This window comes from Chelonoidis abingdonii, chromosome 9 (genome assembly GCF_003597395.2).
Source record: "Chelonoidis abingdonii isolate Lonesome George chromosome 9, CheloAbing_2.0, whole genome shotgun sequence".
Taxonomy (NCBI): domain Eukaryota; kingdom Metazoa; phylum Chordata; order Testudines; family Testudinidae; genus Chelonoidis; species Chelonoidis abingdonii.
The window spans coordinates 62,810,957-62,826,706 of record NC_133777.1 but is presented as its reverse complement, the minus strand read 5'-3'; the positions used below and the strand labels follow the sequence as shown (position 1 = coordinate 62,826,706).

General features: G+C 42.2%; 1 protein-coding gene across 3 annotated transcripts in view; it reads right to left on the bottom strand.

The window, feature by feature from the left end:
- The window catches only part of ATOSA (atos homolog A), an 87,454-nt gene that overhangs the window by 16,243 nt on the left and 55,461 nt on the right, over positions 1–15,750 (bottom strand). The window contains exons 2-10 of one of the 3 annotated variants that reach the window (XM_075069624.1): positions 10,060–10,244; positions 8,537–8,739; positions 7,749–7,874; positions 5,630–7,475; positions 4,889–5,005; positions 4,360–4,439; positions 2,794–2,902; positions 1,294–1,452; positions 129–324 (exon numbers count right to left, since the gene is read on the bottom strand). In XM_075069624.1, the coding sequence (XP_074925725.1) occupies positions 310–324; positions 1,294–1,452; positions 2,794–2,902; positions 4,360–4,439; positions 4,889–5,005; positions 5,630–7,475; positions 7,749–7,874; positions 8,537–8,739; positions 10,060–10,244 (2,840 nt within the window). In that variant the 3' untranslated portion in view covers positions 129–309. Of the gene's footprint in view, positions 1–128; positions 325–1,134; positions 1,453–2,793; positions 2,903–4,359; positions 4,440–4,888; positions 5,006–5,629; positions 7,476–7,748; positions 7,875–8,536; positions 8,740–10,059; positions 10,245–15,750 lie in introns of those variants that run through there. The other 2 variants (XM_075069626.1, XM_075069623.1) reach the window with 2 other exon arrangements.

Here is a 15,750-nt window from a genome sequence, read left to right as displayed (position 1 = left end):
GTCCGGGGCTCTGGGCTGCTGGCCCCCTGCTGTCTAGGGTCCCTAGGGACAGCTCTATCTGCCATTAGGGAATTTTCTCCCCGAGAAACCCTGTAACATTTCGCAAACCCCCGGGGTTTATGAACCCCAGTTTGGGAACCACTGCATTAGATAAATGTTGTACTAGTTCTGTGATGCACAACCATAACATTACATGATTATTTACAGCATGTGGAGAAGAATCAGAACAATGAAGTCCAGCTAATAAAACAAGCAAGGGTTTCTAGACATCCATGGGACACCAGAATCCACTGCATGACTTGAAAACCACTATATGAAATAATCCTAGGGAGATGAAAGCAAAGGAGAGGTGTTTGTTTTAAGTGAGATGAAAGGATGGGAGAAAAAAAAACAAGCAAAAAAAAGTGTAACTACTTCCCTCAAGTTTAAAACAGAAAACCAAAAAGATTCCTCTCTCTCATTTTCTAAATCCTTTTCATATTTTTCAACATCTTGTTCTTGAAAATACACATTAGCTAGGACTTAGTTTAAAAATGGGATTTTCAGAAAGGCTCCTAAATTGCTAAATAATTTACACAAGCCCTTAAAGATCTTACTTACCATATGCACACTAAAATCTGAATCTCAAAATTGGATCTGTTACCCACATAATTTCAACTTTTCCTACCAAGGAGCCAATAACAGGCTGAGACAGGCTGCTATATTTCGCCACAAAACACTGGCATATGTTAGGCCCTTGTGCTTTTTAGCATATAGGTTTTTGAAGTGTACATAAATATTGCTGTCATAGTAGAAATGCAGGGCAGAGGCACAGTGGAATTTTGTTGTTCATATCCACTAATTAAACCATGGCTGATAGGGGTCGTTTTAGTTTCCCAGCTTTGGTAGTACAGTATTCTTTTTAAACCACAGCTCAAATCAACTTTTTGACTCCAAAGGGTGTACCTGCAACTGGCTAGGAGCATGAGGGCCACATGCATATATTAAACACACTTTGCATAATGAAGTGCACAGCCCTAATATTTGTTTGTAGGTGCATATTTTTTATTAGAGAAATAAGTTATGCAAGTTCACCAAGAACAAAAGCCTATAGTTGATCAGCTTCGTCCGCATCCCACAGTTATAGGAATAAAGTGGCTATAAAGTGTTATATTTGGCCCTCAAGCCAGACTTCAAGATGCTTTAAACAGAACGGATTCTAAAAAACAGCTAGTCAAATTCTCTAATATGTGCAGACATTTCCATTAGATTTTTGCAGATGAAAATAGAAAAAAAACCCAAACACACACATACCATATAGGGAGAGGGTGCATTATCATCTGAAACACTGTAGAATGACACTTCGACTGGAAGAGTCATGTGTGTGGGGCAGAAGACTCCACTTGCTCCCACCTCAGCAGTGAAGCCATCAACAATGCCTAGAGGATCTAAACGATAGTTCAAGACAGACTCCTGAAAGACCAAAATGCACACACGCCTCTGGTTAGGTATACAGCATAGAAAACAGCAAAAAGTTATTGCCGAACTTTTCTGAAAACTTTAATTTGTAATTAAATTATTGCTAGCTATCATACACAGCTTTCACAGTCATCTTCCTCATTGTTTTTAAAATCAGGGGTAGCAAGAGTGACTTTCCCCTGCATAGATGTGTAAGTAATGAGACAACATGGTGCAGAGACCTCCTTTGTCTCATTCTTCTGCTGTGTGCTGGGCTTGGGATCAATAGCAGCCACTGCACTTACAGCACTTGAGGAGTCCACAAGGCTAGTAGTGCTGCCTGCACTAGCCTCTCTCACGAGAGCCCCAACTCTGCACATGCATAGAAGAGCTACTATAGTGTAGCAAGAAGTGGACACTGTAGTTCTGGCAAGGGCAGTGCAGTGACTGTGCTCGCTCTGCACTCCTCAAGGCACAGAGAGGCATTGTACCTGCTTCAGGCACAAGGACACCCAGTGCAGGGTGTACTTTAAAAGACATAATGGGCCAAATCCTGTAATCTATGCTCAGGCAAAAAACTTACAGTAACTTCAAATGGGAAATTTGTGAGCATAAGAACTTCATTGTTTGGACTACTGTGAGGGGACTTGGGCAAAAATCATAACCAAACCATAAACATACCTCCAACTTTTAAACATGTAGTGGAGTAGGATTAGTTCAAGAATAAACAACACATGAACCCCAATCCTGCTCCCACTGAAGTATGTGACAAAACCCCTGAAACACCCCAGTGGGTCTATGCAATAGTTTTCTTTGGCGTATAAAATCTACAAAAAATAAAAAATCAATTTACCCCTTTTAAGTGAAATAATCCCATACCAACATTTCACAGCTAGAACTAGCATTCTATAAATAGGACACTATCTGGTCACTTAAGTTAAATTTAGAAACACAAGTTTCCTGAAATGAAAGGCTAGTGCCTTAATATCTGCCTTACACTATTTTCACTCATTTCATTTACATTAGCTCGTATGATACTTTAAGCATCAAATTGTGAGAAACTAGTTTTTTTAAATTTTTTCCACAGGATCTTAGTATGAGTATTAACAATTATAAGGTCTGATCCCTTAAAGCCGGAATAAAGGATAACAGCATTCTCATCACTTGCTCGATGTTCATGCTTGTGAAGATGGGCTAGGGGGTTTTGTAAGTAGAGATCAGAACAAAGGGGTTTTTGCTCAGTTTAATAATGAACATAGTGAATTATTTAGGAGTTATTCACACAAGTATAATTAACCCTTTATAACACACTAAATAAGTATTATAAGTATGAGACTTTTGGAGCACATACAATACCTCAAAGTTTCCTAGAAGGCTAAGACTTGTTATGGGTGGAGCACTGGAACTCAGAAATGGTTTCTCATGGCCTTCTGGGTCACTGTCTGTGTTTATACGTTGTTGTGGACTATTCAAAAAAAGGCACAATAATTTAATGGCATTAATACTATTTGTTCCTTGATTTCTGTTATGCATACAGACAGCTGTGGAGAAAATCTTTTTATTTTTTTTTTGATGCATCACAAAATATTGTCCCAAACAAATAATGACTAAAGAATTATACTGATGAAGTCTTAATGTAGCCATTTTCTAATAACCTGCACTGGACAATGGTTTCATAATTTGTATGCTAAAAATAGATGAAAACACAAGAATTTACTGTTGTCCATTCATTCTACCAGTAGTAATTGAACAAAGTGTCAACATTCTTTTCTCTTGTATTCAGGTGTTTTATTTCAACATGTCTTGAAATCTCCATTAACTAGCTTCCACAACAACAGATTTCCAAGTTATGCATACTAGTGCATGAGAAATCATAACAAGCCCCTTAACTTCTACAGAGGAATTAAAACAGTAATATCCTGGCCCCGCTGAAGTCAAGGGGGCAAAGATTTCACCAAAATAATCCAAATCTGATCCCGCATGCCTTTGCAGAAATTTGAAAATATACATGACAGAACGTTAAGAAAAAAATGGTTCAGAGATAAAAGAAGTCAAGCAACTAACTTCCTTTGCTTGAGTGGGATATTGTTGGATTATCAATCTAAACTACTATGGCAGTGTTTCCCAAACTTGGGATGCCACTTGTGTAGGGAAAGCCCCTGGTGGGCCGGGCCGGTTTGTTTACCGTTCGCGTCCGCAGGTCTGTCTGATCGTGGATCCCACTGGCCGCGGTTTGCTGCTCCAGGCCAATGGGGGCTGCTAGAACCCGCGGCCAGTACGTCCCTTGGCCTGCACCGCTTCCAGCAGCTCCCATTGGGCTGGAGCGGAAAACCACGGCCAGTGGGAGCCGTGATCAACCAAACCTGCAGATGCGGCAGGTAAACCGGCCCAGCCTGCCAGAGGCTTTCCTTACACAAGCAGCGTCCCAAGTTTGGGAAACACTGTAATATAGGATAGATTCGCCAGTTTTCTCTAGCAGCTTTGCAAATCTCCAGCAATGCAAAGCAGCTGTAAACCCATCTGAGCCAGATGTTATATATATCTCCATATCCAAAATGGAAGTGAAACTCTTTTCTTACTTAAAGTCCCCTCTGTTTTATATTACGAACTGTGAACTAATTATTTATTGTAAAAGGAAGAATTATGGTATAAAATCTCTTACTGATTTCAGCACATTTCCAATGTACATCAATGTAGTGTTACTGCACAGGAACTCATCCCAGTTGTTACAACTATTTAGAAGACAGAGTACTCCTAAAGAAGGGTTCCTATGAATGACACTCACATTTTGGCTTGGTTCAGTTTGCCTCACCCACTTTGTGGGTTATTGCTTACAGACACAGTTTATATATGTAATTATACATGTAATATTTCCACTGAATACACTCCCACACTTTCTTGTAAGTAGAAAAGGATGAATACCTTCTTGTAGACAAACATTTCAATCGCAGCAAAGATGAGTCCAGATCAAAGCACCCCGACTGTGTTTTTCTCTGAGGAACCTAAGGAAAAATAATATTTTATTACTTTGAAGACTGCCATCACAAATCCTGTAGTCTGTGACAATTCTGACATAAATTACAAAAACAATGCAGAAATATGTGATCTTAAACTTTTTACATTCTACATTTAAGAGTTAATTTTTGAACTAAATATTGATAAATCCTTGGGAAATAAAAACTGGAAATGAAGGACCTTGTCTATGCTACAAATTGCTGTAAAGTTAATCCTTTGTGATTAAGACGCTACATCATCAGCTCTCAGACACATTTTCTTTTTCCAAGTTGTCATTCTATGTCAAGTTTTACCTCAAATTTACCTTATTAACTTAGACTGAAAAATATCTATGAGCTTTTATCAGATTTTCTAGAACACCTAGACATTAAAATACAAAATTATTTCATCTTTCTTCAGAAAAATAGCTCAAAAAAATATCACAATAGTAACGTACAGGGCTTGAAAGTAGAGGCAATCCAGTTCGAGGATGGAAAGCCTTGGTTACAGTCCCATCCACAGAGTGAAAATTGTGTTTCCGACATATACTTGAATGCTTGAGTGGTGGTATTCTCTGTAAGTAAAAGACATTTACTCAAGCTATAATAGGATACTTCAGGTGGCTTATCAAGTTAAAATTAGGTTCTGAATTTGTTTCTCACTTGTTTTCAAAAATTAAAAAGTTTTTCCAGTTTCTCTGCAGCATATTTTAAGATTATACCTTGGTTCAGAGAAATTAGATCTATGGTATTACTATGTTAGGAAACAAAGTACAACAGATTCATGCATCCTCTAAAGAAGAGTTTCCTTTTGGCACCAACTTACAGCCACTGTGGACTAGCTCACTTGTTATTCATCATATTGCATAGTTAAATATTTTTCTACTTATAAAACTAGGAAGTCTGACAAATGAAGTAGGACTGTGGGAATATTCATTAACAGCTCTATTCTGATGTGTGAGGCCTGGCAGTTTTCCTCTAAATATTAAATATAACAGGAGAAAACACAAAAATAAAAAACAAAAAACACAAGACCAATCTTCAGACCTGAAAGCAGAGATTTTAACTACAGTGTTTCATATAAAAGAGCATGATTAAATCTACACATCTTCTTTCTGTAGAAGATTCTTCTGAGTTGATCTAGAATATACTCCAAGTTATTTAAATACCTACTCCTCTCTTGTCAGGTAGGTACTTACCAGCACATCAGCATTCTTCAGTCGTTCACACCTAGCCAAATAGTCTTCTATAGATTTCTTCTGGGAATTGCTTTGAAATTCATAGTCAGTTGGGTCTTCATTCTCATCATGTGCAGTTTTCAGTTTATCTTGCTTATTTTTGCATTTGAAACTGTCATGGTCTTTATTTAAATAATTTTCAATACTAACAAGTTGGGTATTTTGCTCACATATATTTGGTTTTTTTGAATCTTTATCTAAACACTTAAGCTCATTTTTGTGCAAAATATTAGATGCCTGCATTAGTGTCACTTTTTTTGTACCTTCAAGTATTTTGGATTTATCTAACTGTGGATTGATTAAACAGTCTCCATTACTATTCTCACTCGTGATTGTTCTTTCTTTAAGTTTATTTTTGCAAATCTCTTCATCAGTGCTGTTGAAATTTGAACACTGTTTACCAATGTCTTTTTTGGTCATTTGGTCTTTATGTGGACAACCAGAAAGTACTGTTTCCCGTTTACCTCGCAGTTCAGATTTATTTTCTTTGCTACATGATATACTTATGCTAATAAATGAATTGGTAGTTTTATTTGGAGTCTGCTGAAATGTGTTTTGGACAACTTCACTGGATTTTGCTAGAATCAGTTTTCTTCTTGCTTGGGGCTTTGGAGAAGCCTTCAATTCACCATCAAGTCTATAAGATGTCAGAGGGGTATCAGGTGTTCTGGTCTTTATTTTACTGCTGTCTTCTATGGTAACGTCAGACTTAGAGAAAGAAATAGAGGATGTTTCCTTGCCTTTCTTCAACAAGTTTTCATCTTCATATGAACTTTGAAAAACTTTTGAAGTGATTGAACTGCTTTCATGTACATTGAATGGACGCCCGGTAATGTGTGAAGTAGCTGGATCACAGTGAATCAAGTGTTGGGCAATCCTTGCTATAGCTTCCTGTCGCTCCAGAAGTAAAGAACCTATTAAAGGATTAGTCTCTCCTATGGACTGACGAGAACAGTGGTTCACAGTAACATGGGAATCAACCAATGGGTTCTCTGGTATTGCTCTTGTCTTGTCTTCACTGCAGTCTTCTGATAACGTAATATCTGTGTTAGCAGTAGAAACAGAGGATGTTTCCTTGCCTTTTTTCAGCAAGCTTTCATCTTCATAAGTATTCCAAAACACTTTTGAAGTAACTGAACTGGTTTCATGCATGTTGAATGGACATCCAGTAACAAGTGAAGTAGATGGATCACAGTGAATCAAGTGCTGAGCAATTCTTGCTATAACTTCCTGTCGCTCCTGAAGTAAAGAACCTATCAAAGGACTAGTCTCTCCTATGCGCTGATGGGAACAGTGACTATTTGGAACTTGGGGATCAACCAAAGAAAAGGATTTAAAAGTTCTGAGTGATGTTTCACGTGGCTGTGTCTTGTCGTCCCCCATAGCATTATAGCACTGAACTTTAGACAGTGATGTCCCAAAGGCAGACCCAAGACCAGTTGCTGGATAAAGTTTTATGTTTCTCACCGATGTAGAAAATTCAGGGGATATTTTTGCATTAACTAAGCCCTTAGGAATCAATGTCCACGTTTGTTTTCCACATGAACGCTGTGAACTGGACACACTGCGCTGCTCTCTCTCAATGGAATCACAGTGCTGATGTACATTATGTTCTTGTATTCCCTTTTCATAAAAGCCTAGGCTGGTGTGAATACTACAGGTCAAAACCGGATAGTTAGATTGTCTAGGCAAGGACTGGACACTGACTTTCAAGGCCACATTGTGAGAAACATTAGGAACAGGAAACATATGTTCAGTTGGTGTCTGGGAAAAAGTCCATTGCAGGTCCACATCTGCAGCACTTACTCTGAAATAACACAGAAAAGCCTCTGTATAAATTTACATTATATGCAGATTTTTCTAAAGATATATATATTAAAAAAAAAAAAAAAGGCAAATACAATTCATTAAGGAAACTGGCAACTGTCATACTCTGCAAAATCCCCAAACCAAATGCTAGAACAAACAACGAGCAAAGCCCATCCAAAGGGGGAGGAGAATCAATTGTTCTAAGGCTACTTTTTATTCAGCAATTACCCACTAAGAACAAACAAATGGCTCTTTTCTACCTCAGACCTACCTGTACAGAATATTACGAGGAACAGCACCATGTGAAACACTCAGCCAAGCGCTCAACTGAGAAAAGAAAACAAAAGAGCGGACAGCCAATAAGAGGGTCTTCTCTTCAATAAAGCGATCTCCACTTCTAAAATGTATTAAAAGAAATAAGCAGGTATTGGTAAGAGCCATTACAAAAAACAGCAAAATAATTTAACAGTTGGAGTAGCTTTGCTTTAATCTTATTAAGATCTTAGAAACCAATAATATTTTTTTCAAAACAAGATCCTTTGCTGCAAAATTTCCTTCCACTACTCCTGAACTTTTAAGTCACACATTTTCTAAACATCCTGCAGGAAATTATGGTTCAATGCACAATTTATAAAAAGATACACAAAGACGCTATGCATCATCAAAACAACTTGCTTTAAAATGACTGAAAATAAGTTTCCTTTCTAAATGCCAGAAACAAAACAGTATTATTTGTGGTGAACTTTGTGATAAAAGGAGACTTACGTTCTTAATGAAATACATCTAGCATGCTAAAATAGACTCAGGGCCTGATTCTCCACTAACTTGCACCGTATGTAGTTATATATACCTCTACAAAGTGAGTGCAAAATGCTACAATTCTAACACAAAAGTGCTAGGCTGTGGAAAATCAAGCCCAAATTTTGTACTAGAATACAATTATTTTCCAAGAACAGCAATAATAAGCTGGGATTCAAATCCAAGTTACTAAACCAGCCAGTGGCCCTGCAAGAATCCAGTCACCTTAAATTATTAACTAACCTCCACACCGAAACTTACTGTCGGGGAACTGGCTCCAAAATCCACCTTTCTAACAGCAATGCATCTTGTTTGATTGCAGGATCATTTAAATCACTCCCTTCTGTGGTGGGCCCTTCATCACTATAGCAACAGTCTGGAAGTAGCATCACTTCTATCATGATAGGAATATTATTTTTCCACAGCAGCATAACCTCAGATCTGGTTCGTCTGGCTTGACGACACTTAAAAACAAAACAACAACAACAAAGCACCACAATGCTAGTTAGATTTAAAATCAACTTTAAGAGCACATTCAAAAAATGTAAAAGCATTAAGAGCCCGATCCAGGAAAATACATCTGAGTTTTTCAAATCACAAAGGCTGCAGAGCCATTACCAATGCAAGATGTAATAAAGCTCTAAGGTGGTAATTTAGAGAATTTGTGGGGAAAAGAAAGATCATATATAGGAGCTTCCCATCACCTGTACTCTGCTACTTGTTCTTTTCTCACTCTCTCTAAGTCCCCCCTTCTGGGGTCCAATCAGGGTCGGCTCCAGGCGCCAGCATTCCAAGCTGGTGCTTGGGGTGGCAATCTACAAGGTGCGGCAGTCCCTGTTGTTTTGCCCCCAAGCAGCGCGCCGAATTGCCGCCGCGGGTGGGGGGGGGCAGTCTGTGTGCCCTTAAGACAGCAGGCACGTTTCCGCAGTGGCGGCAATTTGGCAGCAGCTTTTATGTTTAGCTGTCCGGGGCGGCTTCAGTTAAACACAGAAGCTGCTGTCGAATTGCTGCAGCTGCAGAAACGCGCCTGCCACCCTAAGGGTACAGGGACTGCCCCCTCCCCCCTACCCACGACAGCAATTCCGTGCGCTGCTTGGGGCAGCGAAAACTGTAGAGCTGGCCCTGGGTCCAATATCCTGTTGGAGTTGTTAGAATCTTTGGGCCGGAGCAATTCTCCTGCATAGCCAGGGACGTAGGTTTACTGAGTTCTGGATCAACACCTCTTATTTAGAGACTGAAGAGCCTCAACCTTTCTGCACCAATTCCCCCATCCACACACCAATGATCAAAACTGAAAAATAAATGTCCAAGATTATCTAGAAATGCAACAAAAATTAGGGAAAAGTCTAAATTTTCTCAAAAATCCCACTAATGCAAATTATGGTTCTATACACCCAGACAATAAAAAACTTGATATTATTCTACGACTAGACTACGACTACGATGAACAACAAACAACAACGGTATAAGAACACAAGTATATGTTATGTTCATTAGCAAGATACCTTATATAGACTATATAATAAGATGTTTGTTAATGACAGAATATGCTGTCAGTACTATTTTCAATTACATATTTGTTTAAGGGAAAAAATAACAATTTATATAGAGAGTGAGTGACTGTCACTAGAGCTTAACTAGAAAGCTACGGGGCAGATCATCAGCTGATTTAAATTGCCATAGCTCAACCGACAATGGAGCCATGACAGTTCGCACAAGTTGAAGATTCTATGGATTCCCCATTAATATTCCATGGTATTTATCATGTACTGATATTGTCATACCTGGGCCAATTTGTCGGTGCACTCATGCTTAGATGTTAATGGCTGACTTGACTGTGCTGGAGGGCAATGGAAACCCTCTGTTCTACCCTTTACAGAAAATTCTGGTGTTCGACCTTCAGTAATCAATAAGGCCAAGGAGACCAGGAATTCCTCAGCTTCATATTCAAAGTATTCGTCTAAAGTATCTGTCAATCCACAAGAGAAAAAAAAAAAAACTTCATTAGTACAAATTAAAGACAGATTTGTAAAAAAAAAACAAAACCCATCACAATAAAGAGTGTTATGCCTCTAAGTTGTTTAAATGAAAGAAGCACCCAGTTTCAGCTACAATATTCAGTATGTAGTTACATGGTATACATTTTGTGCCTCTACCATTACCCTCACCAATCCATCCATCACAAATGTAGAAATGTTTAAAATTTGTCAGAGTATATGGACAATCTTAAACCTTAAAATTACCCTATGCTCAGTGCCAAGGGATTTTATGGGACTAAAGTATCTCTAGTAAAGGTGAGAAAAATCTTGAGACTCTAAACATCTTACTTCTTGTGTACACAGGTATTACAAATCAAAACATTCTCTTTCCAAGAAAAACACTGGTTTCAAATGTATCTTTACTGTTCTATTAAAGCATTTACAGCTCTAGCCTTTTGCGAGATATGAGACCCAGGGCTGCCCAGACGCAGGGAGGGAGGGGCAAATGTACATTCGTGGAGAATGTCGGAGGCTCCCCCCCATCTCTGCCTTCTCCCATCCCCCAGGGCCTCAGTGCGCCGCATCCAGGAGTGGCGCTGGTCAAGCTAAAGCACCATGGCTCAGGCAGGGCCTGAGCTCCTCCCACTCAGAGCCATGTGGTAAGGAGGTGGGGCTCCAGGCCAATTGGCGGGAGCTCTGGTCACGTGGAGCCACGCCACTGCAGCGCTGTCCAGGGCCGCTCCTGGATGCGGCGCGCTGAGACTCTGGGAGAGGGGGGAGGTGGGGATAAGCGGCATGGTAAAGGGCCCCGGGGATTGGATAAGGGGCAGGGAGTCCCGGGGACAGTCAGGGGGCAGAGGTTCAGGGGACGGGACAGTCGGGGACGGGGAACAGGAAGTTGGATTGTGGGTGTTCCAGGGGCCTGTCAGGACTCGGTNGTCTTGGGACCTAGAGTTTAGGGGCCCCTAGAAATGGGATTTTGGGGCCCCTGCGGTTTGGGGCCCCTGAAATGGGGTTTTGGGGCCCCAGAAATGGGGTTTTGGGGCCCCTGAGGTTTGGGGCCCCAAGAAATGGGGTTTTGGGGACCCTGGGGTTAGGGGCCACAGGAAAAGGGTTTTTGGGGCCCCAGGGGTTTGGCTCCCCTGGAAATGGGGTTTTGGGGCCCCTGGGATTAGGGGCCCCTGGATATGGGGGTTTGGGGCCCCTGGTGCTGGTGGCCCCTGGAAATGGGGGTTTGGCACCCCTGGGGTTTGAGGCCCCTGGAAATGGGTTTTTGGGGCCCCTGGAAATGGGGTCTTGGGACCTAGAGTTTAGGGGCCCCTTGAAATGGGATTTTGGGGCCCCTGAAATGAGGTTTTGGGGCCCCTGGTAATGGGGTTTTGGGGCCCCTGAGGTTTGGGGCCCCAAGAAATGCAGTTTTAGAAACCCTGGAAATGGGATTTTGGGGCCCCTGGGGCTAGTGGCCCCTTGAAATGGGGTTTGGGGGCCCCTGGGGTTAGGGGCCACAGGAAATGGGGTTTAGGGGCCCCTGGAATTAGGGGCCCCTGCATATGGGGGTTTGGGCCCCTGGGGTAGTGGCCCCTGAAAATCGGGTTTTGGGGCCCCTGGAAATGGGGTCTTGGGACCTAGAGTTTAGGTGCCCCTAGAAATGGGATTTTGGGGCCCCTGGGATTTGGGGCCCCTGAAATGGGGTTTTGGGGCCCCTGGAAATGGGGTTTTGGGGCCCCTGAGGTTTAGGGGCAACGTACTAATCCTCTCTTGCCTCTCTTCCTTCCCTGATGCCTGCCTCATGAGAGGTGGCCTTTTCAAACGCACGTAGCATTGGCCTTCTCCACTCTCACTAAAGTCAAGAATGTTAGGCCAATTCTTTCCCCTCGTTTAACCCTTTACCTATCATGTGTGTACAATGCCTAGTACAACAGGGTCCTGTTCCTAATTGGGACCTCCAGGTGCTGCGTCATTATTAGTCATTATCAGTGACGGCAGGAACCAAAGGTGCTATGAAACCTCAGCTCAGGTGTTTAACTGTGGAACAGCTCTGCCCTCTAATGTATATAAGGCTGTAGTGTGCTGAATGAAAACTGATACACAGCAGTCACCCAGAACAACTATGCATACTTGTTGGTATTGCATGCTGCCTAGACAATCATCATGTTTTATTTGTTTTGTATTAGTTTTGGGCCTTAAGTGGTAATATCATGGCCTTAAGTGGTAATATCTGTATGAGGGTCAGGCAACTCAACAGAGCCCTACCCAAAAAGTACAGGCCCCAAGGATTCATGCATAAGGAAGGAAAACAGAATTTAATGTAACTGTACAAAAACGAGGCAAGGCAGGCAAGGTGCAGGGAGTGAGACTGAGCTCTTGCCTCTGAGTGTATATATTTTGTTCCACACTCGTTCAACTCATGGTTTTGTCTTCTCCGTATAACAATGCAGTGTTACTACTGCAATAGAGTTCTATTGTATAAAAAACACGTTTGAAGTGATGATTGCAAAGTCAAGCATGTATAGGTTAGGAAATGCCCAAGCAACCTTAATTCGGCCCCTCGGGCACATGCATTATGATACTCTTTAATTCTATGATCACATACAATTTTTTCCCCCGGACCCCTGCCCAATAAAGTGCACTGGATGGATGGTGCTCACTTAGTGAATAATCTTTTGTCCTCATCTTTCTATGTACGTCCCCCTCCCCCCGCATTATTTATTGCTCAGGTTAAGATTTTGTCATGGTTATTTTTAGTAAAAGTCAGGGACAGGTCACAGGCAATAAACAAAAAATCATAGAAGCCCATGACCTGTCTCTGACTTTTGCTAAAAATAACCAAGACAAAACTGAGGAAAGTGGGAGGGGGGAAGGAGAACCGAAGCCCAAGCAGGGAGGGATGAGAGCTTAGACCCACAGCAGAAGGTGGGGTCCAACACCCATTGTCGGTGGTGACTGGAAGCTGAATGGGGCCTCCTCCACCACCTGTAGCAGCAGAAAGCTCCAGGGTCCCCCCGCCGCCTTTGGTAGCTCAGAGCTCCATGGCCCCCATCGGCTGACCACGCCGAGGCTGGAAAATGTTACAGAGGTCTCCGAAAGTCACGTAATCCATGACTTCTGTGACATAATCTTACCCTTATTTATTACCCACCCTCCAAAGTCTGCACTAGTTACACAATCATAAGTTACTCACTGAAGTATCTGAGTGCTTCACCAACAAAAATACATTTATCTTCACAACACCCTACGAGATAAAATGGTGTTTACAGAGGAGAAACTGGGATGGGTTAAGGCCAACCTTTTCAATGTTTACTAATGTTGGGAACCCAGCTACAGACGATTAAGGGCTAATTTTTCAGAGCAGAGCTCCCATTGACTTCCGTTGCAGTAGTAGGTTCTTAAGTGGGGCAATCAAGAAATGTGGAAGATAATCAGTGGCCACCTGTGAATGGTTTAGTTGAAGTGAGTTGCCCAGCACCACAGGAATTCTTTAGAGGGGCAGGGACAGAATCCAGTTCTTCGGGACACCATTTGATTGTTTTTGCCATAAGACCATCTTTCCTCTGCCAGTAATTCTTTACCTCATTCACTACATATCTTCCAACTTCTGAAGCAAATGAGCCCACAATCCTAAGGACAAAAGCCTTATTCATTACGCAGCCTGATTAATTTCCTAAATACCATCTATCCTTTGTACTGATCGAGTTAGGGGGTCCAGTGGAAAATAGTTAAATTACATGATTACATATTAGAGAAACAAGGTGGATGAAGTAATATCTTTTACTGCACCAACTTCTCTCACCACAGAAGTTGATCCAGTAAGAAGATATTACTTCACCCACCTTGTCTCTCTAACATCCTGGGGCTAACACAGCTACAACAATACTGCAAACACGATCACACAATATCATAACCATGCATATGACCAAGGAAACCAAATAAGGTTGCACAGGCAGCCTTCATTCTGGCATTTCCTAATTTTGGAATGCTTGACTTTGCAACCTTAACATTCTTTTCATGTCATTTTGGGGATGTAATGTGTATTTTCATAAAAAGCAATCTGAAAAAACAATTTTTGTCATGTGGAACCATACTGAGTCTCATATGGGTCATGAGCAGGGCTGAGACATTAAGACTCTTGCCTTTTGAGGTAATGAGTAGAGAAGCACAGCCTAGTAGTCCTGTGTGGACCAGCCACTGGAAGGTGGGGGCAAGGTGGAGTTCACAGTTATTTGCTAGACAATCAGGAACCCTGGGTTCAGTTACAGGTTCTGGGGGTAGGATGTTCTCTGTAGTGGTCAGACTCTTTGTCCCTGTACCCCCAACATGTTGACTGTCCCCCTTTTCTTCGGCTCCTGTTCCAGACCTGGTTTTCTACTATTTCAACCCCCATCCCACAGCTTTTGTTGCTTTTAGCCTTCCTCTCCTCCCCATCCTTTTGCACTGTAATCAGGCTGCTTCCTCCAAGCTTTCTGGGTGGCAATAGGGGGCATTAAGAACATAGAAAGAAAGTCTCATTGCTCAGTTCCAATACCTGCCACCACAGTGGTCTCCAGCAGCCAAGAAAAGCCATTGCAAGCTAAATCCTGCTCAGCCACCATGGCCCTGGAATGGAGCATGCTCTGGTGCTGGGGATGGCACATATACAGTCCAATCAGCATGCAGGAGCTATGTGGGGATAGAGCAGATGGAATCCTCATAAAATGTAGCTGCCAGCCTCTAATATCTCTACTGAGGATGTGCAAACTGTGATTTTCCAGAGGCTTGTAACTTGTCCAAATTTGGGTTTTCACAGGGACCACACCGACACCAGAGTGACCCCCACCAAATTTCAAGCCTTTTCTCCAGATCATTGAGGTGCCAGAGTTTCTCATTAATGCTAGGCATTTTAAATGGGCCAAACAGCATTCTTCTTCAACCTCATTCTTGGCAATAACTGAACATTTTTTGCTGAAACTTACCCCAAAAAAATCAGTCTGAAACCTACACCCAGAATGAAAAACTTCAACCCAAATGGTTTAATTCTGGCAAAAGTATAAGGAACTGAAAACATGGTCTCATCATTCAAAGCATTAGGCAGCCTGAAGTACAGGACTGGCGCTAGGGTTTCTGGCGCCCTAGGCGCCAGGACATTTCGCTGCCCAGCGCGCGGGTCTCGCGGCTCCCTGACCCAGGGGTGGGGGGGCGCCCTGGGCTGCCGGGCTGCGGCGCGGGCGCGCTGACAGGCGGCCGGCCCCTGACATCGGGGGACACCTTGGGCTGCACCGGCGCAGGCAGCCTGCCTCTGCCGCAGCTCAGCCCCTCCAGCACAGCGGCGCCAACCATTTAAAAAAATTTTTGGGGCGCCACTTTTTGGCGCCCCCAAGATCTTGGGCCGCCCTAGCAACCGCCTAGTTCACCTAAAATGGTTTGCACCGCCCCTGAATGAAAGTATAGAGAATGCCTGAGAGAACTACTTATCATGTGTTGTAGTAGGGTAATGCTTGCCCTTGGATTTGCCCCTTCTGC